This window comes from Rana temporaria, chromosome 10 (genome assembly GCF_905171775.1).
Source record: "Rana temporaria chromosome 10, aRanTem1.1, whole genome shotgun sequence".
Lineage (NCBI taxonomy): Eukaryota > Metazoa > Chordata > Amphibia > Anura > Ranidae > Rana > Rana temporaria.
Window position 1 is genome coordinate 29,373,664 of NC_053498.1, and position 27,182 is coordinate 29,400,845.

Sequence of the window (27,182 nt, forward strand, 5' to 3'; positions counted from 1 at the left end):
TAAATGAGATCGTGGGCCGCCGACGTGTAGCCAACCCCACGCTGAAGTAGTCCCCGCCTATAGGACATAACGCGTACGGGGGGAGGATTCACATTGCACGTCGCCTGCGGCCATCTTCTAGGTTGGAAACAACTGTACAACCGGCACTCGTTTGTGAGTGCAAATTTTGTGAGTAGCTTTTATTTATTTTGATCATTAAATCATACCATACAGAGAGCACTAGTTTGTCCCCTTCCTTTCTTTTTTCCTATGTTGAGTGAGATCTACGGCTTCACCGATTTATGACCATCACCCCAGGAGTGGGTTTAAGGCACAGTAACCTGATTCAAGTCGAATCCATGAGGTGAGAGGCTAGAGTATCTGTGGTAGAGGGACCTCACTCACCTGATATTGTTTTGTCTGCAAGATCACTTAGGGAAGATGTTCTTTATCCATTATATGAAGTGTTAATCTTGGATGATTTTATATGGTCTGTCATTATAAGTGACACTCGTGGATTATTTTATGGACTTTTTAGATAGTTATTTTAGATTAATTATTTGCGCTGCACTATTCTCCCTTTTTCTGTTCTTATGAGGTATTATTTGAATTAACCTAAGTGTCAGCTTGCAATCTTGTGGTTTTATATATGTTTATCAGTTTGCGCTAAATACTGATTATTTTACAATGTATGGACGGTGTACTGAACTGTATGCGTGCTGCACTGTATTTCCTGAAATCTAAACAAATAATGCATTCTGCATGCAGGCCAACTAATTGGCTGGCCGATTAATCGATTATGAAAATAGTTGACAAGTGTTTTCATAATCGTTTAGTTGTCGATTAATCTATTTGTTGTTTCCCCCCCTATAGTGTATGTACAAACACTAAGATATCAATAGGGGGATAGGCAGTTGACTGTATATGGATGATGCTATGGCATGTAACCAGTGACCAGTCTTAATGTGTTTCTAATAACATTTATGGATTTTAGAAAAATACTTTGTGAATTCTCTGATATATATATATATATATATATATATATATATATATATATATATATATATATATATATATATATATATATATATATATATATATATATATATATATATATATATATATATATATATATATATATATATATATATATATATATATATATATATATATATATATATATATATATATATATATATATATATATATATATATATATATATATATATATATATATATATATATATATATATATATATATATATATATATATATATATATATATATATATATATATATATATATATATATATATATATATATATATATATATATATATATATATATGAATTTCAAAAGTCCCTATCACTGTTTCCAACAGTAAAATATTGTGTAGTGTCTTTTGCGCTACTAAATCATGAAAAGATATATCTTCCAAAACAAACAGTGGTTAACTTGCAGCAACAACTAGTAGTGTTTACAAAACAACAAAGTAGAAAATATGTGTAGAATAAGGTTATTGTGCACAGTCTATATAACACTTAAATATATGGTCAAAAAATGGAAATAACAAAATAGTCATACCTAATAGTGGAAAAGGCGTGAATTAAATCCAATATCAAAATAAAATAAATGTAAATGTAAATAAGGTCCATAAGTGAAGTGGCAATCAAAACAAATAGCAAAACAAAAAATAAAGTCCATAAATGAAGTGACATTCAATGGCTGCTAGAAGAGAAGAGATGTCCACCAATCCAAAAGAGGAGGGGGGGAGAATAATAGACAGAAATGTCAATCTGGTCTCCCAGAACTCTCACCTCCAAACTGAATATTATAGGCAGTACAATATACGATGTCTCCACCTGCATAAATAATTCCTTCTACACACTCTCCTGGTGCCTCTCCATCTGGATGGCAAAGCAGCCTGAGTCAGTCTCCTCTATGGGTACCTGTATAATCTCCATATCATGGAAACAAGAGGGACAACACAGGGGCCTCCAATATTGTAGTAGTTTAAAACACTGGGAATATTTATTAAGGTGTATGTACCCTTACATCAAGTAAAAACAATGAGTGCATAAAAGTAAACAGTGGCGTCGTCTGCGCCGTCTCACGTCACTCCGGGTGCACGTCTGTCCACGGCCAATCCCTACGCGTTACGACACCGTCACGTGTCTTCATCTGGGGAACCTGATTGGTCGTGTAGCCTGTATTCTTATATAGTCTAAACCGGAAGTCTGCTGGCTGCCATTTTTGTGAAGTCCATCACCACAGGGATGGCGCGGATTAAATATCCATTATTTAATATTGCTAAATACAGCCCAAGTACTTAAACTGTAGCGGCCATTCAACAATATATATAAAATAGATTGTAAATGTACCTAGCCGTTTGTAAAAAACAGAAATCAGACACAGTGACCTGGTATCGTCACTATCATCTTCTTTCATAGCCAGGTATTAGAATCAGAGTGTTCTGTTCAGCTCATAGAAAAATAAAACTGCAAATATATAAAAAACATGTCCAGCAGATATAACTGGGCTCATGTTGGGCTTAAAATTAAGCTCATATTAGCTACATAGGTATCTAACCCCTAACCCAGGAACACATTGCATAGCAATGGGACAACATATATACAAATGTATATATCCACAGTAGGTGGTATACATAGACCAAAATGTATAGAAATAGGAATAAAAATAAAAATGGTGAAAATAAAATATTAAAATTAAAATATTAATAAATTGCCATGGATTCTTGTGAATCTGGCAATTATAGTATAAATACTTAGACCAAATATATTAAATTAATTGTTCTTATGTGGTGATCGCACACCCGGACTGACGTATAACAATAGCATATTAAAATATGCAAAATACAAAACAGTCTCTGGAAACTCGGTAATAAATCATGGTGACTCAGATCTGATCTAGGTTCATAATCAGTATAATAATGTATATGAATGCCTAGATACATGCCATAAATATATCGAATTCGACATTCATACCACTTGGCACTAGAGTCCTCATGGTATGTATCCATTTCGACTCTTTTTGACTAATCGTCCTAACCTTATGGCTGCCTCTCCATGATTTAGTATATTTTTCAATCCCCCAGAATTGTAATTGGGTAGGGTTCCTATTATGTACTGCATCAAAATGTCGGGAGACACTATGTTTTGGAAAGCCCTTAATTATGTTCTGGACATGCTCCTGAATCCTAACTTTTAGTGCCCTTTTTGTTCTCTCTACGTATTGTAGGTTACAGCTACATTGGAGTACATATACAACACCCTCTGTATGGCATCCTATGAACTCCTTAATCTCATAGGACTCTCCTGTACTGTTAGCTATAAACTTGGATCTTTTTTTCTGTGATTTATGTGACTTCTGGCAGGCAAAGCAACTTTTGCATGGGAAAAAAACTTTTTCTGTAAAGAAAGAATATCCCACTTTCGGGGGTGGTTCTACCACTGATTTCACAATTACATCTTTTAATGTTGGTGCTCTTTTGTATGTGATTCGTGGCATCTCTGGGAGAATGGTATGTAGATCTTTATCATTTCTTAAGATGTGCCAATGTCTCTTTATAATCTTGGCCACATCTTTTTGCTGTGAATTATAATTAAGGATCAAACATGGTGCTTGCTGATGTATGGACTTCATTTCTTTATCTTGTAACATCTTAGTCCTATCCATAGTCCCAACATGTATAATTTGCTCATCGATCCATGATTTTTCATACCCTTTGACCACAAATCTTGATTCAATAATTGTAGCTTGCGATCTATAATCCTCTTCTTTAGTGCAATTGCGCTTCATTCTGACCAACTGTCCTCTCGGGATATTGAAGAGCCATGGTTTAAAATGGCAACTGTCCATGGACAGATAACTGTTCGTATCTACATTTTTAAAAAATGTTTTAGTTACGACCTTACTTCCTTCCAGACTAATGTTTAGGTCCAAAAAATCGACAGCCTTTTCGTCTATTTTCCATACCAGTTGTATGTTCTTATTGTTTTTATTTAATCCTTTGAGGAAGACTTCCAGGTTTTCTCTACTCCCGTTCCATACGATGATCAAGTCATCAATATATCTCTTGTAGAGAGAGAGCTCTGCAGGGGTGTTTTCATAAACTGATGACTCCTCCCATTGAGCCATGAAGGCATTAGCAAAACTAGGGGCAAATTTAGCTCACATTGCTATTCCAATGGCCTGCTTGTAATATGATTGCTCATACCAGAAGTAATTGTACTTTAAACAAGTATAAAGGCACTTGATTAAGTACTTCCTTTGTTTACATATTAAATCACTGTAATTCCTCAAGAGCCATTTTGTTGCAAAGCAAGCATCGTGATGTTTCACTATCGTATATAACGATGTGACGTCTGCTGTTGCAAGCAATGTTCTCCCTTCTAGTACTGGTATTGAGTCTAGGAGTTGTAAAATATGTTTTGTATCTTTTAGGTAGGCTGGTGTCTTTTGGACCGCTGGTTGAATGAAGTAGTCTATGTACTGCCCAAGTCTCGAGGTAAGGGAATCAATCCCGTTGAAAATGGGTCTGCCAGGTGGATTTTCTCTAGATTTGGGAATTTTGGGGATGGTATATATCACTGGAATTCGACATGTCTCGGGTATCAGATATTTTGATTCCTTCTGATTCAAGATTTCCTTCTTCACTCCCAGATTAATTACTAGTTGTAACTCCTTCTTGTATTTGATGGTGGGGTTACCTAGTAATTTGATGTCTGTGTTGTCGTCTTGTAATTGTCTATTGAGTTCTTCCTTATACTGTTCCTTAGACTGTACGACAACATCCCCCCCTTTATCCGCCGGACGGATTACGATATCTTTTCTTTGAGTCAGGGGCCCGGATTCAGAAACAAGATACAACGGCATATCTCCTGATACGCTGTCGTATCTCTGAGAGAGGGCCGTCGTGTCTATGCGCCTGATTCAGAGAATCAGTTATGCATAGATATCCCTAAGATCCGACTGGTGTAAGTGTCTTACACCGTCGTATCTTAGGCTGCATTATCACGTTGGCCGCTAGGTGGCGCTTCCGTATAGTTACGCAAGGATTATGCAAATTAGGTATTTACGCCGCTTCTGAAACGTACGTCCCACCCGCGCAGAGGGTATTGATCGTGTTGATTCCTAATAGGATCAAATCTGTTATACGTAGCTATTGGTGTTCTATCATATCCACCATGTTGTTGATATTGTTGTTGTGGTGTAGGGTATGTATTACTTCCTTTACCTCTCGGTTCGTTCCAAATATAGGATACCGTTGGCTCCTGTATCCTAACTTCTCTCTCTGGTGTTGAGTAGGTTGAGTTAGAAGGTACCTGCTCAGTTTTTTGTTGCCATTTGAAAACCTGATCAGACTTATAATCCGCTACATCTCGTTGGTATTTTTTCATCTTACGTAATTGTACTTCCAGATCCTTAGCTATTAGATCTGTATTCAGTTGTGTAGATAGTTTATTAAAATCAACCGAATCTTTATGGGGATCTCATTTTAATCTCAATTATTCTATTTGTTTTTCTAATACCTAAATTTTCCGCTGTTTCCGTTTCAGCAGAAACTTCAGGTCTTCCACACTCCTATTATTGAAAAATTCAAACCACTCATCGACTGACTCTTTATCTGTAAGGCCGTCATTTGGGGGTAATTCCCAACGTAGTCTGCGGGGGACGATATTTTCTCTTATATACCTATCAAAGGTATTAATGTCCCACCACAGACTAACCTTTTTCTCCATATGGTGACCTAGCTTTCTAACCAAGCTCTGGAGGCCCATTTTAAGTGTCTTGTTCTGCGGGTTAAAAACCTCATCAAGGTTGACATTTCTACTCTCCACAAATGTAAAAACATCCATAGTGGCAGCAAAAGTAAATGTGTAAAAATTGTAAAATATTGTGTAGTGTCTTTTGCGCTACGAAATCGTGAAAAGATATATCTTCCAAAACAAACAGTGGTTAACTTGCAGCATCAACTAGTAATGTTTACAAAACAACAAAGTAGAAAATATATGTAGAATATGGCGGCCAGCAGACTTCCGGTTTAGACTATATAAGAATACAAGTTACACGATCAATCAGGTTCCCCAGATGAAGACACGTGACGGTGTCGTAACGCATAGGGATTGGCCGTGGACCCGGAGTGACGTGAGACGGCGCAGACGACGCCACTGTTTACTTTTATGCACTCATTGTTTTTACTTGATGTAAGGGTACATACACCTTAATAAATATTCCCAGTGTTTTAAACTACTACACTATTGGAGGCCCCTGTTTTGTCCCTCTTGTTTCCATGATACAGAGATTATACAGGTACCCATAGAAGAGACTGACTCAGGCTGCTTTGCCATCTGGGTGGAGAGGCACCAGGAGAGTGTGTAGAAGGAATTATTTATGCAGGTGGAGACATCGTATATTGTACTGCCTATAATATTCAGTTTGGAGGTGAGCGTTCTGGGAGACCAGATTGACATTTCTGTCTATTGTTATTCTCCTCCTCCTCCTTTTTTGCATTGGTGGACATCTCTTCTCTTCTAGCAGCCATTGAATGTCACTTCATTTATGGACTTTATTTTTGTTTTGCTATTTGTTTTGATTGCCACTTAACTTATGGACCTTATTTACATTTACATTTATTTTATTTTGATATTGGATTTAATTCACGCCTTTTCCACTATTAGGTATAACTATTTCGTTATTACCATTTTTTGACCATATATTTAAGTGTTATATAGACTGTGCGCAATAACCTTATTCTACACACTGTTTCCAATAGGCTTTTGACGTAAGCCATCATTTTGATATTTACTTGCGTGGGATGTGGTGTGGGGTTATATATAGATGGGGAATTAGCACCTTTAAACATTTAACTTTACTTCATCAAATATTCTTCAAGTTTATATCTAAAAATATACCCCAAATAAATAAGAACCAAATAAGTTGATGACAAATGTACGTAGCTGTCACTGTTTCCTAGGTAGTAGCCGACATTTCTATGCAGATAATGTGGGAAAGGTCAGGTGTCTGGAGGTGAGTCATGGGAACGGACAATCTGCTGACTCTGCAGACCTTTATAAACCTTGTCCGAAGCCGACAACGGTCCATTTAAAATTTCAGCAACTCAAAGAAGAAGAGTTACCATCAGCTCACTATGCTTTATATCTGGATATGCATGTTCCTGGGGCTTGCAGGTAAAACCCAATCATTGTCACACCTGACTTCATATAATTTCTGTTGCAGCTTAAATTAGAAATAATTTGGTCTTAAAGTAAGTATATCCAAATATTTTTATACAGTTTTGGATAGAATGCAGAAGGATTAGAAAAGTAGAATCACCTTCTCTATTTGTCTAGGCACCAATGTCACCAAGATAGTAAATGTTGGGAAACTCAACATTTTAAAGTTGTCATCAGAACAAAAAAGAAAAGGGGACTTTTTCCACAGGGGACAGCCGCCCCAGGGACCACTGCCCAAGAGGATAACTGCCCTCACTTGGAGAGATTTACATTCACTTTCTGTTGCATTCCTGGGACAAGAAGGGAAGGTAAATTTACAGACAAAAAATAAGATGGTAGATATATTAAGATGGTAGATATATTAACAATTTCCTACATTTCTACAGAAAGAAAAATAGCTATACATATATACGTACAGTACAGTATGCATATAGATTGCTATCGGCTTTCAAAATCACTGTAAACATGGTGGTCAAAAGTATGGTGACAAAGTTAATAAAAATAACCTTAAAATGCTTACAGAGGAGATATCCCACCTGCCCAGGGCTTCTGGTTTTCATGCAGGAGGTTGGATGATGCCTACTATAATGCTGCATTCTCAAATATCAGACTCTAGTAAAGTAAATAAAAGCCTGTCTTTTATTTACTTTACATTGGAGTTGAAGTGTGCAGCAGTACTGGCAAGCCATATTTCCCAAAAGTTGGCAGCAAACTTTGGGTTCTGTTTCACCAAGTATGTAAATAAATGCTTTTTGATTCCTTTGCAGCTGCTGCTCCTTCGTATGATGATGATGATAAGATTATTAATGGCTATGAGTGTGCCCGTAATTCCCAGCCATGGCAGGTATATTTCACCGTTCTTGGAGACCAATGGTGTGGTGGATCCCTAATCTCATCACAGTGGATCATATCTGCAGCTCATTGCTATCAGCCGTAAGTTCTGTGATTCTTCTTTGTAGATTGGTAATAGTTGGCAATACAGAACACAGATCAAGACATTGGCCTAGGACTGAAATGGTTTGTGTTTCTGAATAGGATCAAAGAATCCTAGATTAGCCATAAAATCTGTAGTTGTCAGAATATTCATACCAATGGGAGATCCCTCCATTACCTTGTAGGCACACCCACTGTTCAATTCATTTGAGGCAGTCTCTCTACTGTAGTAGTATCCGCCGTAAAATAAAGTTATATTACATGTTGATCCTGCATGTAATTCCAGTATTTTTTTTCATTTTACCAGGTCAAGTGATCCGGCAAAGGTGGAAGCTGGATAGGTTTGGATAATCCCTTTAACACTGTCAGGGCTGGTTACAATGGTCGGCTTCTGTTCCTTTAGTTTAAAATTTCAAATCATTAAAAAATATAATACATCAATTTAGATATAGAACTATGCCCACAAACCAAATGCCATCTTATGTCTATGGTTTATTTAAAATATTGCCTTATATAATATTTATGATGCTATAGTGCAAGTAGCCACAAAGTCACCCAATACCGAAAATAGGACAGAGTATAATGATTAGAAACAAGTCAATATTTAGCTGAAAGAGCAAAGTTGGCTGTGAGATCATGCACACAGGGTAGGGCTGGCAGCCTTAGGCCTGGGGGGCAAGTCCAGTCAAGTGGCCCATTGAACTGCCAAATGAGCTCACCATGCATGGCCCATCTGGTTTTTCAATGCAGCCTCACCAGTGCCCATCAGTGCAGCCAACTCCAGTGCCCATCAATGCAGCCTGATCACTGGGGCAGGTTACATGGAGTGTATGGAGGGGAGATGGGGGTCAGTCAGGCGTGTAAGGGTCTCTCACCTCAGTGATCTCAGCTCAGCAGATCCTTGCACGCCACGGCCTCCTGGGGGTGTAATGCTCCTGGTCCTGGGGTCAAGTTGCAGCCAGCGCCCAGCCCTGCAGCCCTGCGTCCCGACTCCCTGACACGCACTGCCTCTGCCTGCTTCCAAGAATCCGGTCCCAGGGAGTTGTAGTTTCCTGTGCGCTGCTCTGTTTTCCACCCACCGGGAGCTTGAGCATTGGCTACAACTCCCGGAATGCAACAGCTAGTGGTCAGCCCCTGTAGCCGCGCCCCCGGCCCGACTTCCTAGTGCAGAATAAAAAACAAAAATGGCCGGCCATTTTGAACATAAGTTAGAGTGGCCTGGGAGGCAATTGCCACCCTGCCCCCTGGCCCAGCCCTCCCCAGCATGCACATCTTTACTGTAATATCAAAGGAGGAATATTTAGTGGGTGGAGTTGAAAGGGACTTTTTTTATAGCCAAGGCATTGTGGCCTAGTGTAACATGTTTTTTGTGCTACCAGAAAGACTTGGGTAGGTTAAAGTTACACCCTCTACACCTTCACCTTCAGCGGGCTAAAGCTCACTGACGATTAATGTCAAAGAAACTGTCCAGGCTTTGCAGGGATACCAACAATATTGTTGGTATATGCACAGATGTCATACTGGCAATTGTCAACATGCCTGACCCAACCACTCCTGCCCCCAGCCCGGCGCTCCAGTGAGTTCTGGAGGGGCAGAGCACAATGCAGTGACTGACAGAACCCAAGAACTGAGCAAACAGGAGTCTTTGATCACTCAGTTCTTAGTGTTTGAGCTGGTGGGGGACAGCTGCAGCATCAGGTTGATTCTGCAGCCATCTAGGTAAGTATAGATGTTTATTTTCTTTCATTACTGCATTTCTCTATTAAATTGTTTAGCCATGAATGATATTTATAGTAATCCTCTACATTTTGCACAATATCTGTAGACACCCCTTAATTAATGGCGTATACTGCTATCTAAAGTAACTCTTTATTCTTATATCCAACTTATACAGGCCCCAGTACCTAACTGCTCACCTTGGGGAACATGATATTAGTAGACAAGAGGGGACAGAACAGCGTATCCGGGTGGAAAAGGCTATAAAGTACTCCAGCTACAATGGTGACAACTTCGATTATGATTTCATGTTGGTCAAACTAGCTGAGCCTGCCCAGTTCAATCAGTACGTTCAACCCATCCCAGTAGCCACATCCTGTCCAACAGTAGGAAGTCAGTGCCTGGTGTCAGGCTGGGGGAACACAAAAATCATTGGAGGTAAGTTCATTTTTTTGGGCCTTATATATAATTGTTTTAAAGCTGAACTTTATTCCTTAAAAACATCAAATGCAGTTAATCCAAGGACCCAATCATAAATGACCCAAAATAAAATTACCTGTTTTAATATCAGGACTGTATACACTGCATGGCAATAGACCGAGAGAAAAGGCAAGGCTGAGGCTGTGTTGCATTGCACATGCTCTGACTACAAACATGCTGAAAGGAGGAAACAGCAGAATGATGACTTTAGCGTCAACACGTCAGAACATACGCATTGCTGAATGACTGATGTTTATGTGCTGAGCAATCACTGCCAAGAAAATAATTGGCAATGAGTAAATTCAGTCAGTGCACACAAAAAATGCATAACATTCCCATACAACCCCAAATAGCTATAAAGTTATAAATCCTATTGTAAAATTGCATGCACTTATTGATTACTGGACTTGTGGTGCATTTGCCCCATTTAGCGCAGCTGCTGCAACTTTGCTTCCAGAGTTCTGCTCCTCTTTCTTGTTATATGAATTTCCTTTTTTTTTTTTTAATTCTGTGTTCTAAATAAGATCTTTTAGGCCTTATGTTCAATGTTCGTTTCAAAGCTTGCACATCACATGGAGGAAAGATGTATATGTTTAATTTATTAATTGGAACTGGAAGCCTAAGCATTATGTAAGGCAAAATGTTCTGCAATGCCAGGCATGGTAGGAAAGTTCCATCACCAATGGGCACAACACAAAGCTAAATATTGCTCCAAAGCAAACCACCACAACCTATATTGAAAAAGCCTCAACTCTAATAATGTGGTAATTTACAAAATTAATTACACAATAGCCTTGATCAATAAGATCAACTCATGAACCTCATTCCCTGCAAGAATTAGAAGAATGTGTGTCATTCATAATGCTCAAAAAAAGAAAGGAAAACGTTTTAATTGGAGTATGGCATCAATCATTTCCTGGAGGATGAAGGAATTGATACCATTGAATGGCCCCTACGCTGACCAAGATTCAATGGACCTCAGTCTGTTCAGGAGCTCAGTGATGCTCTGGTCCAGATCTGGGAGGAAATACCCCAGGACACATCCATTGTCTCATTAGAAGCATGCCCTGATGTTGTCAGGCACGCATACAAGCATGTGGGGGTCATACAAACTACGTAGTACCATTTTGAGTAGCTACAATGAAATTTCAGCAAAATGGACTAGCCTGCTGCATCATGGTTTTACATTGAATTCCGGGGCGGCTTTAAATTCAGTCCTCTGTAAGTTGATACTTTTTATTTCCATCAAACAATGTGGCATCTTTTTGTTCCTAACACATTACCCAGTCCATATTAGTATATATATCCAGCATATTTTTCCCCCTTGAGATCTGATGCATTCTCAAAGTATTTCTTGAATTTTTTTTAAGCAGTGTAAAATACTGTAGATTTGTAACAACAAATATAACTTCATGAAATGTTAAGATTATTAACCATAAATCAGCACAAGTTGGAAACCCACATCAACATTAGAACTGTCAGGGCTAAATGGATCTTTGAGTTAACATAGGAAGTGTGAAAAAGACACAGGGAAGCTCTTAATTCACTTCAACAAATCAATTTGTTACACTTAAATATAACAAAATGCTTTGTTACTGTATGTATGTTTTATTTTTATAATACCAAAAAAAAGAGAAAAAAAGTTAGAACCTACATACACTTTAAGCAAAGGCTATTGCTGTGCCCTGCAAAGCACGGGTTGACTTCAAAAGGAGTTGGGGCTCTTTAGTCTTTGGTTTGTTGTTCAGGTTTATATTTTTTTAACGCTTTCTCTGCTACCATTTTTTTGAACGATTTTAGTAGAACAGCGAAGAGTAAGACTACTTTCACACTGGGGCATTGGGGGCATCGGCGGTATAGCGCCGCTATTTTTAGTGACGCTTCACCATCTTTTTTGGAGAGCTTTTCGGGTGCTAGCGGGGCACTTTTAACCCCCCGCTAGCAGCCGAAAAAGGGTTAAAATCACCCGCAAAGGGCGCCCTACAGTGGCGCTTTGCCGGCGCTGCCTATCGATTTCTATGGGCAGGGTCAAGTCTTTATTGCTTGTCAATTTCCCTTTGCAAGATTATTTCCACTTTCTGTATTGTCACCAGGACAATAAGTGAGAGGGAAGTCTTCTTAAATACAAAATGAAACAAAATTATTTTAGCTAAAACTCCACTTTAATTAAAACACGTATTTAAAAGAAAAATGGCTCTGGTCATCTCCCAAAAAAACGTAAATAACGAAAAAATGTTGACACGTATAACATCACCTATATTTTAAATTACACTGCATTGTAGTTAATAACAATATATTGTACTTTTTTTCAGTGCAATATGCTACAAAATTACAGTGTCTTGATCTCCCAGTTTTGTCGGACTCCAGCTGTAAAGCTTCTTATCCAAACAAGATCACTACAAATATGTTTTGTGCTGGTTACATAGAAGGTGGCAAAGACTCATGCCAGGTGAGTGTTAAAGATATATGAATATTCATAAATGTATTTTTATTGCATTTTTAGAATGGTAAGTATATCCACAGCAGACTATATGGCTGATATAGGACCGATTGCAGAACTACTGCCTGGGCTATGGGGCCCCTGGGCAGAGAGGGGCCTGGTTAGGAGCAGAAGGGGTAAGTTAAAGCAAAACTAAAAACATCAATTTTACTGTTTCCCAAACAGTTATCATAACTGTCACAGTTGTTTGTGCAATAAAACTGCCAAGCCATCAAATGGCTGGTGTCATACCTAATCTCATGTGCAGCACTGTGGCAACTACAGATCAAACAGAAGCTATGATGGCAGCTTCTTTGGCTATAAAGGATAGGAGGGATTAGTTCAGCTTTAATCTCCGTCTGTTGCTCGCAATTTTTTTACTTGTGCAGTTGCTAGTGTTGCGATGTTACTCCACTCCCTCTTTTCTGTCAATATGAGGCAAGTGCAGGACTCGGAGATGCGGAATAATCTCCTCCCAAGATTAATATAATTATTATCACTACCAAACAATGAAGCTGGGGAAAGTGGATTGTAATTACACTGTGTATTTGTAACCCCCTCTTTCCAAAGCTTTATTGGTGGCAGTGTAATTTAGGCTGCTGCTGGGGAAAGACATATAATCAGGGCTGAACCAAGAAGGGGCAGTAAGAGCTGTGAGCTGGGGGGAGGGGGGTTGGGGGTCGGACGGGGGAAGTTCTCTTTGCCTCCCAACCCTATCCAGACCTCCATCACCACAGTACAGCGTAGGATTTGATGGCTCACCTGTTTGTCACTTGTTTCCCGACATCATTTGTAAACACAGAAGCCAGAAGAGGAATCACCTGTATACTGATTTTATTTGTAAACACAAAAGCCAAGAGAGGAAGGCTTACACTACTTCTACTGTGGCTCCAACTGATGACATGTATTGCAGAACAAGGCAGAGGAAGTGAGTAATGAAAGACTTTCTGCCAGCTTCTGTGTTTACAAATAACAGCAATGCTCTGATGAGATGTCAAATCCTGTATGGGACACATGTCTGAGCAGCACTGAGTTCAAACAGAAAAGGTGGGGATGACATATACACCCATGCAGTCATAACATGATGAAGCCTGACAGGTAAAGCGAATAACATTGATCTTCTTACAATGGCATCTGAAAGTGTGTGGGATGAATTGAGCAGCAAGTGAACATTTCGTCCCTGAAGTTGATGTGTTAAAAGCAGAATTTTTTTTAAAGGATTTAAGCCACTTTGACCCATTTATCTAGCCATTACAATTTAGCCCTTGTCAGAGACACTCCAAAACTGCAGCTCTTGTGGGATGTTCCCTGTTTGCATGGACAGGACCTACTAAAAACGATCCACAGAGAGAAAAGCCTTTGATATTGTGAATATCAAATGATGCCTTTTCTCATTGAGTTGACCTATTTTTTATATATCGATAAGTCTTCATATTTTCAATCTATGTAGCCAAATACGTGTTTACATCTGTATTATACTGTACATACCTATGGGGTAAACCTCTAAGCTCAATTACAGGTAAAGGGAACCAATTTATCTATTTCACTGTCTATTTATCTGTGTTACTAGAGGTTGACTCCAAAACTGACTTCTATTTCAAAGATTTTCCAAAAAAGAGACCAGATCATGGAACAGTATTCAGGTTGTAGACCTAGTTGTCTCCTTACCCCAGTGATTGTGGACTAGGCAGCTTCTTGCTTTGGATATGGCATTCCCAGTAGTGTTCTAAAGTCTACACCATAATAGAGATTGCGGTCATACAAAGCGTTTCTCAATTTGAAAATCAGTGACTATGCAATACAATTACAGCCAATGCAGGTAAATTAGCAATCAAAACATTCGTTGGCTGGTAAATATTAACTGAAAGTCACCCTAAAATAAGAATGGTGTAAATCTTGTGGTATTAGTCAAATGCTTTTGAATATCTATCAGAAGAAAGGTGTTCATAAAAAAGCAGGGAGGGAGCTACAACAGGATAGTGGTATAAAGATGAAGCAATAGGGGTTGCAGGGAATGTTCACTATCTCATTAATAATTTGAACCCAAGTAAAGGGAGGAAGATGGGGGTAAAGGATAGTGGGTGGGGGATATGAAAGGGTGGGGGATATGAAAGGGTGGGGGATATGAAAGGGTAGGGGGTAAGGGGAGTAGAGGAATAAAATGGCTAGGAAAAGGCTTGTTGGCAAAGGGCTCAGAAGGCCAAAAGAAGATAGATGATGTTAAATAGAAGAAGTTAGCAGAGGAATGGATCAGATCCAAGTTAGACATCCAAGAGTTGTTTAAATTCATCTGTAAAGGAAAACTCTATCCAGTAGAACTAAGTAGTTCGAAAACTGGCATCCATGCCCTTGAGGGAACTAGCCAAATCAAGGAGCCCGATACCCTCAACAGAGCAAAGCTAATGTTTTAGGCCCCATACACACGGGAGGATTTATCCGCGGATACGGTCCAGCGGACCGTTTCCACGGATAAATCCGCTCGAGGATTTCTATGCGATGGAGTGTACACACCATCGCATTGAAATCCGCGCCGAAATCCTCTGGCGATGACATGTCGTGCCGTCGCCGCGATTATGACGCGGCGACGTGCGCGACGCTGTCATATAAGGAATTCCACGCATGCGTCGAATCATTACGACGCATGCGGGGGATCCCTTCGGACGGATGGATCCGGTGAGTCTATACAGACCAGCGGATCCATCCAGCAGATGGATTTGTTTGGCATGTCAGCAAATATTCGATCTGCTGGAATCCATCCCAGGGGAGAAATATCCGCGGAAACAGATCCGCTGCAGTGTACACACCATAGGATTCTTCCTGCTGAAACCCATTTGCTGGGATTTTTCAGCGGATGGATTCTATCGTGTGTATGGGGCCTTACTGTCAGAGAGGAAGATTTCCACAGAGCCAGCATGCAGGAACAGGTCCCATTTTCTAAGTATCTTACTACTGATTTATGTTAGGTTTTTAAAGGTAATGTATTATGGTACAGCAGAAACACCAGTGTTTTGGGGGGCAGAATGTTTAGTGAAAATCTGAAAAATGGGACGAATTTGTGCCCAAACATCTGAAGGATTTGGTAGGACCAGGAAATATGAAGCATATCTCCGGGTTGAATTGCCACATCTCCAACGAGACTCTAACTAGGAGAGATGTGTAAAGCATGTAATAAGTTTGGCAATCCTGTTCAAACTGATTCAGTGGGTGTGCGAAAAGGGTGACCACAAGCAAGGATTAGAGATTAGGAGCTATTTGAAGGATCTGTGGGGGACCTAAAGCAGAAAAGTTAGTATCATGCAACAGGCAATAAAGGGAGATGGGAGTGTTCAATTCCAATTTGAATAAAAGCCAGCTTGGAGAGATGGTCAGGTGTTTATGCAAGGTTGGAGTTGGTAGGACCAGGCTCCATGGGAGCATATTTAGTGGAATATGGACCTCTTCCTACTCAATTGATACCCAATATTTTGTAATGGCAGCATCAATCATATATGAACAATTGTGTAATAACACTGTACAAAAATACATAATTACACCACTATAATTTTTCGGAAGAGTATATTCAGCATAATATAAAGCATAGTCACTTTTTTGGAGGGATAATGTCCTGCTTTCTAACCCCGTTTCTTAAAAATAATCAGTTTTGTCTACACGCCATGTGCGTAAGAGGTATTTTGGACCTAAGTGAAGCATTGCATTTAAAATATGGAATTATACAATACAACTTTAATGATTAATTTAATAAATAAAATGTGCCAGCATCTGAAACTTTTTTTGCTTAGCTTTTGAAGTATAATATTGAATATAAACTTTCAGACGCTGGAGGGTGGTTTATCCCACACAAGTAAACACCAAATATTAATTATTAGTGGTCCTATCCTTTAAATACTTTCCTGTAATGATGTACCTCTATTTTAACAGGGGGATTCTGGTGGACCACTGGTCTGCAATGGAGAGCTGTACGGAGTGGTCTCCTGGGGTAAAAACTGTGCAGAACGTGGATTTCCTGGTGTCTACAACAAAGTCTGTATCTATTCTAACTGGATTAAGAACATTATGGAGAGTAACTGAAGCCTATATTACACCAAAGCAAACATAAAATAAAGCATAGTACATGTTGCCAGCATTTCTGAGTGTCTGTATTGCTTTTACTGCCTGTGGTTTTTAGGACTTTTGTGTGCATAACACAATTCAATTAGTCTATAAGCCACCATTTTTTCACACGAGGATATATATGCTATATTTTCACCAAGCCATGAAGCTTTTGTAGGGAAACAGCTAATAATTGAGAATCTATGTAGCACCCTCCAAGGTAGGTGCAAGAAGAGAGTAGTTTTGGTTCTTTCTGCTTAACAGGAGGACCATTAGGTACATTTAGAATGCTCTCTGCCTTCCAGGGAGCAGGATCTAATAGTGAGGTCTGCTCATGGTGCCGCTCAGGTTGTCTGAATGTTTCACACTGATCCAATAGGGAGGCGTATTGGACAGTGGGAGGGAACCTGACAAGTGAGAGCACAAGCATTGTTACAGCCCTGGCTATTGGCAGAGGAAAGTGCCTCGTTGCATGCTGGGTGACTGTATAAATGCCAAGGGCACATGTGCTTGGGTCTACAAAAACATACAGGGGGTAGATGGGCCCCTGCAGAAGGCATTATGGGCAGACCAAGCAGCTTAATTTTAGAAGTTTATTGCCAAAAATATTACAAGCTACTGGGTAACCCGCCACTAACACCAGGACTGTGTTAAAAATGAAAAGGACAACATTGTCAGTGTGAATAGCAGCTGCATCACGCTAAACATCAAGCATACACCATTAAACAACAGTATAGTGGACATCTGGGGTCAAAGGTAAGTAAATTAATTTAATTGAGATCCCGGTGAAAAGCTCCATTTGGAAACATAAAAAAGTTTCTACCACTAGTAACCACCAGAACCCCCCGGACGTGGAGTCTGTGTGTGAACAAGAGGACCTGAGCACCAAGCAGTAGTCTACACCCTAGGCCCTGATGTAATAAGGTAAACAAAGGGAAGGTCGGCCTGCTAATCAAACGTCACTGATGATGTAAATGAAATGTGAACCAAGAAGTATCACTTCCTTAAAGGGGTTGTAAAGGAATTTTTTTTCCTACTAAATAGCTTGCTTTACCTTAGTGCAGTCCTCCTTCACTTACCTCATCCTTCGATTTTGTTTTTAAATGTGCTTATTTCTTCTGAGAAATCCTCACTTCCTGTTCTTCTGTATAACTACACACAGTAATGCGAGGCTTTCTCCTTGGTGTGGAGAAAGCCTCTTGAGGGGGGAGGGGGCGAACAGGCAAGTCAGTACACTCTCTACTTTGCAGATAGAGAAAGGAGCTGTGTGTTAGTGGGCATCCTGACACTCCTGCTCGCACCCACCCCCCTCAAGAGGCTTTCTCCACACCAGGGAGAAAGCCTTGCATTACGGGGTGTAGTTACAGACAGAAGAACAGAAAGAGAGGATTTCTCAGAAGAAATAAGGACATTTAAAAGCAAAATCGAAAGATGAGGTAAGTGAAGGAGGACTGCACTAAGGTAAAGGAAGCTATTTAGGGGATTTTTTTTCCCCTTTACAACCCCTTTAAGTCTGTTGAAAACAGATCAGGCCATTGGATACAGAGTGAGACAGGATAATACATTTGGCAGGTATACCAAATAGTGCATAGGCAGGACATAGATAAAGCACTAAATAGGCTAATAAACAGTCAAGGACCAAGTGGTCCGCTCACCCGACCTTAAACAGGATGATCAAAAGACAAATGGTTTCCTGGATGTCCCAGTTGGAGTCGGTAGACGGCTCGCAGCAAACAAACTTGGTCATACATTTGGCGCATTTTGCTGTTGTAAAAAATATAAAAAGAATATACTGATCTGTGCATAAAAGTGAATACAAATATTGGCTGCCACACAGCTGCAGATAAAAAGCAATAATGGGAATATGAAAAAAAGTGTAGCGCTAATTGTTGTATGTAAGTGTAAAAGCTAAACACATCTGGGTAAATATTACAAAACACATGTGTGTATATATAACAAATATCACCACGTGACTATGTTCAGTGAGGATTCACTAAATGAAATTTACAATCCACAGAAACCATGTAAAAAACATATCAAGAAATAGCTTAACTCGACATCAGCAACCCAAAACTTCAGTGTACACCAAACGTATACCATGTATTCCTTTTTGGGGACCATGCATTTCTTATTCTATCGCTCAAGAAAGGTCTGGAAGCTACACTCTGTATTCAAACCTAAGGGTACAAGTGAATTGAAATGAAATGGAAGGGCTCTCGGGCTATCGGTGTTCTAAACCTAGGGGGCACTGCTGCAGTTACCTGAAATTGGTCCTAACCAAAAGAGAAAGTGAATGAAATAAATAATGGTGACTGCGCTGTGTGGGTGTGGAGGGATAAAAACAAAAACAGTGAATCCCACCAAAATAAGGTGGGGTAATCCCTACAAGCAATATCCAATCTGAACTGTGGGGGTAGGTGATCTGAGAAAGCTTAACAGTGTACAATGAAATAAATTCATAAGAGATATAGAAAATATGGCCATAACACACCCATCTTCCATTTATCACAACAGAAAAACATAAGGTTTACAACAGGCCCCATATACAAACATCCGTATTGCATAAGAAAATTCTAGAAAGAGAAAGAAGTAATAGAAAGAAGAGGGAAGAAGAAAAAAAAAGGGGGAAGAGAGGAGGAAGTAAAAAAAAAAAAAAAGGGGGGGGGGGGAAAGAGGGTCAACCCGTAGATCCCTACGGAGACGAGATATAATCAATCCATGGATCCCATATTTTGTTAAATTTCTTCGTATTATTACAAAGCATATGCAAGAGTTTGTCATTAATCATAATCCAGTTGAGTTTACTTTTAACCTGGTCAAGAGGAATTGTTGACCGCTTCCAATGCCTAGCAAAAGTGATTCTCGCCGCCAGCAATATATAGTTAATCAATTTTACAGAATTCTTGGGCGTGTTATCAGGTAGTTTGTGAAAGAGAGCGGCTTCAGGAGATCTGCAAACATTTACCCCCGTCACTGAATTAATAAGATTGAATATCCTGATCCAAAATCTAAGTACAAGGGGGCATTGCCACCAAATATGGTGCATCGTTCCTAGCTGTCCACAACGTCGAAAGCAATTTGGTGAAGCGGAAGGATGCATCTTAGCTACCCTAGTTGGCACCAGGTACCAACGCAGGAGCGTTTTGTAATTGGCCTCTATAAGAGTAGTATTGATGGAGATTTTGGATAACTGATAAGCAATATCTTGCCACTCGATTAAATCAAAGGTAAGGTTCAAATCCCTCTCCCAGTGATCCATATAGGCAAGTTTTTAATCAATCTCAGTAATAGAGGTATACAACGCAGATATCCGACCCCTCTGGAAGCCTCTACCTTGACAAGATAATTCAAATGTCGTAAGCATAAGGGGTCTCACCATTAAATTAACTTTAGATCTGACAAAGGATGCGATTTGATTGTACCGAAACAATTCGATACGAGGCATAAGAAACTCATCCTTAAAGTGTTGTATAGAATACATCTGATCTCCATTAAGAAAATCACCGATTCTCAGAAGCCCCTTATTGAGCCACCACTGAAACAGTTGTGGGGTCAAACCAGGCGGAAACTCAGGATTACCGAGGATAGGAGCCAATGGAGTGTGAGGGGATGATAAAGAACTGCGGTGGCGTGTCCTATCCCATATTGCTAAGGAATGTGACAGAGTAGGGCATAAAATAGGCAGGCGTAAATGACCAGGAAGCCACATTAAGGATCCAATGGTAAACGGATGGCAGGAAAGTGCTTCAATGGAAACCCAAAGGGGGACCGAGCCTCTAGCTGTGGTGTAGGCCAACTGGGCGATCTGGGCAGCCTGAAAATATGCTTATAAATTGGGAAGACCGAGTCCCCCCATAGATTTAGGTGTATAAAGTGTTCGCTTTTGTATTTGAGGTCTCCTGCCACCCCACACGAAGCGCAGGACCTCGGCTTGCAAGCGTTGCATTTCTCCCCTCTGGGCCGCCACCGGCAGGGTTCTAAAATAATAAAGGAGCCTAGGTAGGAACGTAATTTTTATGGAATTGATCCTGCCAAACCATGAAAGTGAATAATCTGCCCAGCAACGAAGGTCCTCCTTCAGTTTTCTAAATAATGGGGGGTAATTGGCCCTATAAATAGTATCTATGGATGAAGTCAACTGGACCCCTAAATACGGAAGGGAGCAAGGAGCCCACTTAAAACTGTATGTATTTTGAAGAATTTGCACTATGGCAGGGGGCAATGATACATTTAATGCTACTGTTTTTTGAGTGTTCAGGGAGAGGCTCCATGGACGTTTTTACAGCCACTTTGTTTAGCCTTTTTTACAGCTTAAAAACACCTGTCCATGTTTTATTTTAATTTTTTTGAGCTGGAGCGTTTTTGAGCGTTTTTTTAACGTCTGCCGTTTTTACAGCTCTAACGCTGGAGCTTCAGAACGCACTGGTCCTGGGGTTTTTTTTGCAGCTTAAAAACGGCTCAGCCATCTACAGCTCAAAAACGTCATGGTGGGCATGAGGCCATAGACTAACATGGAGAGCCGTTTTTAAGCTGCAAAAAACGCTCAGAAAAGTGGCTGTAAAAACGTCCATGGAAATGAAGCCTAAGCATTATTAAAATCACTGCTACCGAAAAAACGTTAGTTTTTAAAACTTTTTTTTGCATTGATACATGTCCCCTGGGGCAGGACCCGGGTCCCCAAACCCTTTTTAGGACAATAACTTGCATTCTAGCCTTTAAAATTCACACTTTTGATTTCTCACGGTCGAGTCCAATAGACTTTAACGGTGTTCGAATGTTTGCGGCGAACATTTGGTCCGTTCGCATGTTCTGGATGCAAACCGAACCGAGGGTGTTCGGCCCATCCTTACTAACTACACACAGAACAATGATCTTCTATTTCCAGGCACTCATGAAAGAACCCTGGAGGAACTCAACTAGCTTTCTTCCACAGATATATAATTCCCTTGAGGGGCTTCTTTGTACCTCACTAAAAACAAGTCACTGTCAGTTTGACCAAATAACAGTTTAAAGGGGTTGTAAAGGTAAACGTTTCTATGCATTAAGGTGAAAAAACAAACATCTGTGGATTAGTGCCCCCCCCCCCCCGAGCGGCTCATTCATTGGTTGATTGAAGCAGTGCAGCCATTGGCTTACGCTGCTGTCAATCACATCGAATGACGCGGCATGCCGGGGGCGGGGCCGAGTGATACAGTGAGCAGCTATAGGCGCCGGCTGTATCACTGGAGCGCAACCGCAAGGACTAACCCCCATGCAAGCTCTCTCGCATGAAGGTGGTTAGTTCTTGCAGGTAGGGGCCAAGACAGCCACCGAGGAACCCCAGAAGACCAGGTTCGGGGCCACTCAATGCAAAACGAGCTGCACAGTGGAGGTAAATATAACCTGTTTGTTATTTTATTTTTTTTATCTTTAGTGTTCCTTTAAGAAAGCAGGACACCATAGGGTACTTAAAATGATTGTAAAGGCAGAAGGTTTTTCATCTTAATGCATTCTATGCTTTAAGATAAAAATTCTTCTGTGTGCAGAAGCCCCCCTAACACTTAACCAAGGTTTCTCTCTGTCCAGCGATGTCCACGAGTGTCTCAGCCACCTGAGATTCTCCCTCCTGATTGGCTAAGACACAGCAGCGGCACCATTGACTGCCTCGGCTGTCATTCAAGGGGGATAGAGGAGTGGCCAGGTTGGAGCCCCCTTTTTAGAATGAACACAGGGAGCTTTGACTCAGCTCAGGTGCCCCCATAGCAAGCTGCTTGCAGTGGGGGCACTCTACAGGAGGGAAGGGCCAGGATAATAGAAGAGGGACCCGAGAAAAGGAGGATCTGGGCTGCTCCGTGCAAATCCACTGCACAGAGGAGGTAAGTATAACACGTTTGTTATAGTTATAGGAAAAAACAAAAAAAAATAAGACTTTACAATCACTTTAAGTAGATGAAAAAGAAAAAAAAATACAATGGGTAAAAATATGTTTTGAACACGTCACCATTTTTCTAGGTAAATATATTTTTAAAGGTGTTATTGACATGACATTTTCACCACATCAGTAACAACCTATACAATCCATACATACAAAGACACTAAAACAAATAAGTTCAGAAATTAAGTTGTGTGTAATAAAATTGAATGACACAGGAAAACGGTATTGAACACATAAAGAAAGGTTCAAAAAGCCATGGAAAGCCAAGACACCAGCTGAAATCTATCAGTAATTAGAAAACAATCCTGCCCCTTGTCAGTGCAAATTAATATCAGCTGGTTCAGTCTCAACTGATGGCCTATAAAAAGGTGTCCGATTACCAAGGTTTCACACAAGAAACATCTTATGATGGGTAAAAGCAAAAAGCTTTCTCAAGACCTTCGCAACCTTATTGTTGCAAAATGTATCGATGCAATGGTTATAGAAGGATTTCTAAACTTCTGAATGTTCCAGTGAGCACTGTTGGGGCCATAATCCGACAGTGGAAAGAACATAATTTCACCATAAACCGACCATGACCAGGTGCTCCTCCCAAGATTTCTGACAGAGGAGTAAAAATAATTATCAGAAGAGTTTTCCAAGAGCTTCAGAAAGACCTGGAATTAGCAGGTACAATTGTTTCAAAGAAAACAATAAGTAATGCACTCAACCACCGTGGCCTGTATGCACGCTCACCACACAAGACTCCATTGCAAGAAAAAGCATTTGAAACTTGTTTAAAGTTGGCTGCACAACATTTAGATAAGCCTGTGAAATACTAGGAGAATATTGTCTGATCGGATGAGACCAAAATTGAACTCGTTGGACACCATAATACATACCATGTTTGGAGGTCAAATGGCACTGCACATCACTCCAAAAACACCCCCATACCAACAGTGAAGTTTGGAGATGGGTACTGGCAAACTTCATATCATTGAAGGAATGATGTATGGAAAAATGTAGCAATACGTTTTTTGATAAAAATCTGCTGCCATCGACCAGGATGATGTAGCTGAAATGGGGGTGGCACTTCAGCAAGACAATTATTCCAAACATAAAGCCAAGGAAACCCTCAATTGGTTTCAAAGAAAGAAACCCAAGAGAAAATCTATGGAAAGAACTGAATATCAGCGTTTATAGAAGAGGCCCATGAAACCTTCAAGATTTAACGACTGTGTGGAAGAATAGGCCAAAAATCACACCTGAGAAATGCATGTGACTAGTTTGGCCATAAAGGAGGTGTCTTGAAGCTGTCATTACCAACAAGGGATTTTGTACGAAGTATTAAATACATTTCAGTTGGCATGTTCAATCATTGTTTTCCTGTGTCATTCTATTTTATTACACATACAGTGGTGAAAATTATTATTTGAACCCCTGCAGATTTTGTAAGTTTGCCTACTTATAAAGGAATGAAGGGTCTATAATTTTTATCATAGGTGTATTTTAAATGATAGAGACAGAATATCAACCAAAAATCCAGAAAAAAACACAATACAAATGATCCCCTACCAACCAACAATAATTCTTCCTCCCACAGACTGGCTACAGTATATGCGCATGTGGTACACAGATTAGCCCTGTCAATTTAAGATGGTGCACCCAACAACAACTCATTATGTGTATAAAAGACACCTGTCCACAGAATCTCTTCCTTCCAAACCCCTCAATAATGGGCTAGACCAAAAAGCTGTCAAAGGACATAAGGGCCAATATTGTAGACCTTCACAAGGATGGAATGGGCTACAAGACCATCAGCATAAAGCTTGGTGAGAAGGAGACAACTGCTGGAGTGATTATTTGCAAATAGAAGGAATACAAAATAGCCATCAATCACCCTTGGTCTGGAGCTCCATGCAAGATTTTGCCTCATGGGGTAAGGATGATCATGAGAAAAGTGAGGGATCAGCCGAAAACTACACAGGTGGAGCTTGTGAATCATCTCAAGGTAGTTGAGATCACAGTCACCAAACAAACCATTGGTAACACAATACGCCGCCATGGATTGTAATCCTGCAGCACCCACAAGGTCACCCCTCCTCAAGGCAGTACATGTACAGGCCTGTCTGAAGTCTTCCAATGATGAGCTAAATAATTCAGAGAAGGATTGGGAGAAAGTGTTGTGGAACGATGAGTCTAAAATGTAGCTTTTTGGCATTGAGCGAGTGAAAAACTTATATAGCGCAACACATGCGAACTGAATCGCCTCTGGGCGCTGTATCCATTCCATGGGTAAAGACCCTTTGACCTCCTTTGATCCAATCGGATGCTGGTTGGTAGAGCGTTCCACAGTCGAGGTCCCTGGACTGCAAATCTTCGATCTCCTTTGGACTTGTATCTGGCTTTGGGTATCTGGAATAGGTTTTGATTGGAGGATCGCAGAGTGCGATTGAGGTTGTGGGCTTTTATTTTTTTGCATAGATATTGGGGGGCGTTACCTTGAATAAACTTATGCATTAGGCAGAGTGCCTTGAAAGTGATTCTGTCTTTTACTGGCAACCAATGAAGGGCTCTTAGTGAAGGTGAGATTGATTCCCATGTTTTTTTGCCGGTCACTAGTCGAGCAGCCGTATTTTGAACGACTTGCAGACGAGTGATTTGGTATTTGGGGAGTCCGAGATAGAGGGCATTTGCATAGTCAAGTCTGGAATTGATGATTGTTCCCACCACGACTGCAATGTCCTCTTTCGGGATAAATGGGGTGAGTCTGCGTAGTAGGCGCAGCAGATGATGCGATCCGCTGACTACTGACCCTATTTGTGCATCCATTGTCATGTTGGTGTCGAAAATGACTCCGAGACTTTTGACTTTGGTGCTCGGGGTGATAGTTTTGGTGGGAGTGTCCATGTTGTCGCGGGATGATTTTTTCGATTGGCGTGAAACAGGAGAAGTTCTGTTTTCGAACTGTTGAGTTTAAGATAACTCTTTGTCATCCAGTTTTCTATCAGATTAAGAGATTTCTCTAGTCCAAGAGAATGATCCTTTTTGTTGCATATGCGAAAATACAGTTGTGTGTCATCAGCATTAACTCGACTCGCTGTGTTTAGAAGAAGGAAGATGACTGTGACCCTTAAAACACCATCCCTACAGTCAAGCAGGGAGGTGGAAACATTGTGCTTTGGGGCCGTTTATCTGCTAAAGGTACAGGCCGACTTTGCTGCATTGATGGACGGGGCCATATATTGTAAAATCTTGGAAGATAACCTTCTTCCCTCAGCCACTGAAGATGGGTTGTGGATGGGTCTTCCAGCATGAGAATGACAAAATATAACGCCATGGCAACAAAGGATTGGCTCAAGAAGAAGCACATTAAGGTCATAGAGTGGCCTCCAGTCTCTAGACCTTAATCCTATAGAAAATATATGGAGGGAGCTAAAGCTTCGAGTTGCCAAGCGACAGCCAAGAAATCTTGAGGATTTATAGAAGATCTGTAAAGAGTGGACCAAAATCCCTCCAGAGATGTGTGCAAACCTGGTCACTAGAGATGAGCTCCGGCATGTTCGCACACTCCATGTGCAGAGCCTGCCAGGAAGCCGGCGCTGCGCTAATCACAGGCAGTGAGACATTTCACAATCTCTGTAGCCGCGTATCGGGACAATGTCTCACTGCCTGTGATTAGCACAGCGTAGTGCCGACTTTCTGGCAGGCTCTGCACGTAGAGTGTGCAAACACGCCAAAGCTCATCCCTACTGATCACAAACTACAAGAATCGTCTTACCTCTGTGCTTGCCAACAAGGGTTTCTCCACCAAGTACTAAGTCATGTTTTGCTTGGGAATCAAATACTTATTTTACTCACTGACCTGCAACCCAATTTATAACATTTGAATTATGCGTTTCTTCTAGATTTTGGGCTTATAATCTGTCTCTATCATTTAAATTACACGTATGATAAAAATTATAGACCCTTCATTTATTTTTAAGGGGATCAAACATTATTTTCCCTACTGTAACCTAATTTCTGAACTTGCTTGTTTTTTTTTTTTGTATGTATGGATTTCATGGGTTATTACCGACATGTGGTGAAAATTTCATGTCACCAACACCTTTAGAAATATATTTACCTAGAAAAAGGGTGACGTACTCACTACTCCGGCTGTATTCATACAAGCTGCTGCATTCCCATAGAGTAACAGGTGGTTCCAGCAACACAAACAACTCATTCATGCCGTATGAGTAAGAGAACCTGTGTGAATGAGCCTATTTTTTCTATCAATTACAAGTTTATAAAACTTACTATGCACACCACTATTAGTCCCTTTTATGACAGGTTTACTTCAGAGATAACCTGTACT

General features: G+C 40.3%; 1 protein-coding gene across 1 annotated transcript; it reads left to right on the top strand.

The window, feature by feature from the left end:
• The first annotated feature begins 7,084 nt into the window (after positions 1 to 7,084).
• Positions 7,085 to 16,966, top strand: LOC120916483 (cationic trypsin-3-like). The gene is made up of 5 exons (XM_040327469.1): positions 7,085 to 7,190; positions 8,003 to 8,168; positions 10,063 to 10,322; positions 12,677 to 12,813; positions 16,762 to 16,966. Exons 1-5 carry the CDS (start codon positions 7,151 to 7,153, stop codon positions 16,909 to 16,911), a joined length of 753 nt encoding a protein of 250 aa, XP_040183403.1. The 5' UTR covers positions 7,085 to 7,150; the 3' UTR covers positions 16,912 to 16,966.
• Positions 16,967 to 27,182: the final 10,216 nt, after the last annotated feature.

Bases quoted from the DNA above. Each gene is read 5' to 3' on its own strand.
- LOC120916483 (XM_040327469.1), top strand. From the start codon at position 7,151: ATGCTTTATATCTGGATATGCATGTTCCTGGGGCTTGCAG. The intron at 7,191-8,002 runs GTAAAACCCAAT...ATTCCTTTGCAG, and splicing joins CATGTTCCTGGGGCTTGCAG to CTGCTGCTCCTTCGTATGAT. The intron at 8,169-10,062 runs GTAAGTTCTGTG...CAACTTATACAG, and splicing joins GCAGCTCATTGCTATCAGCC to GCCCCAGTACCTAACTGCTC.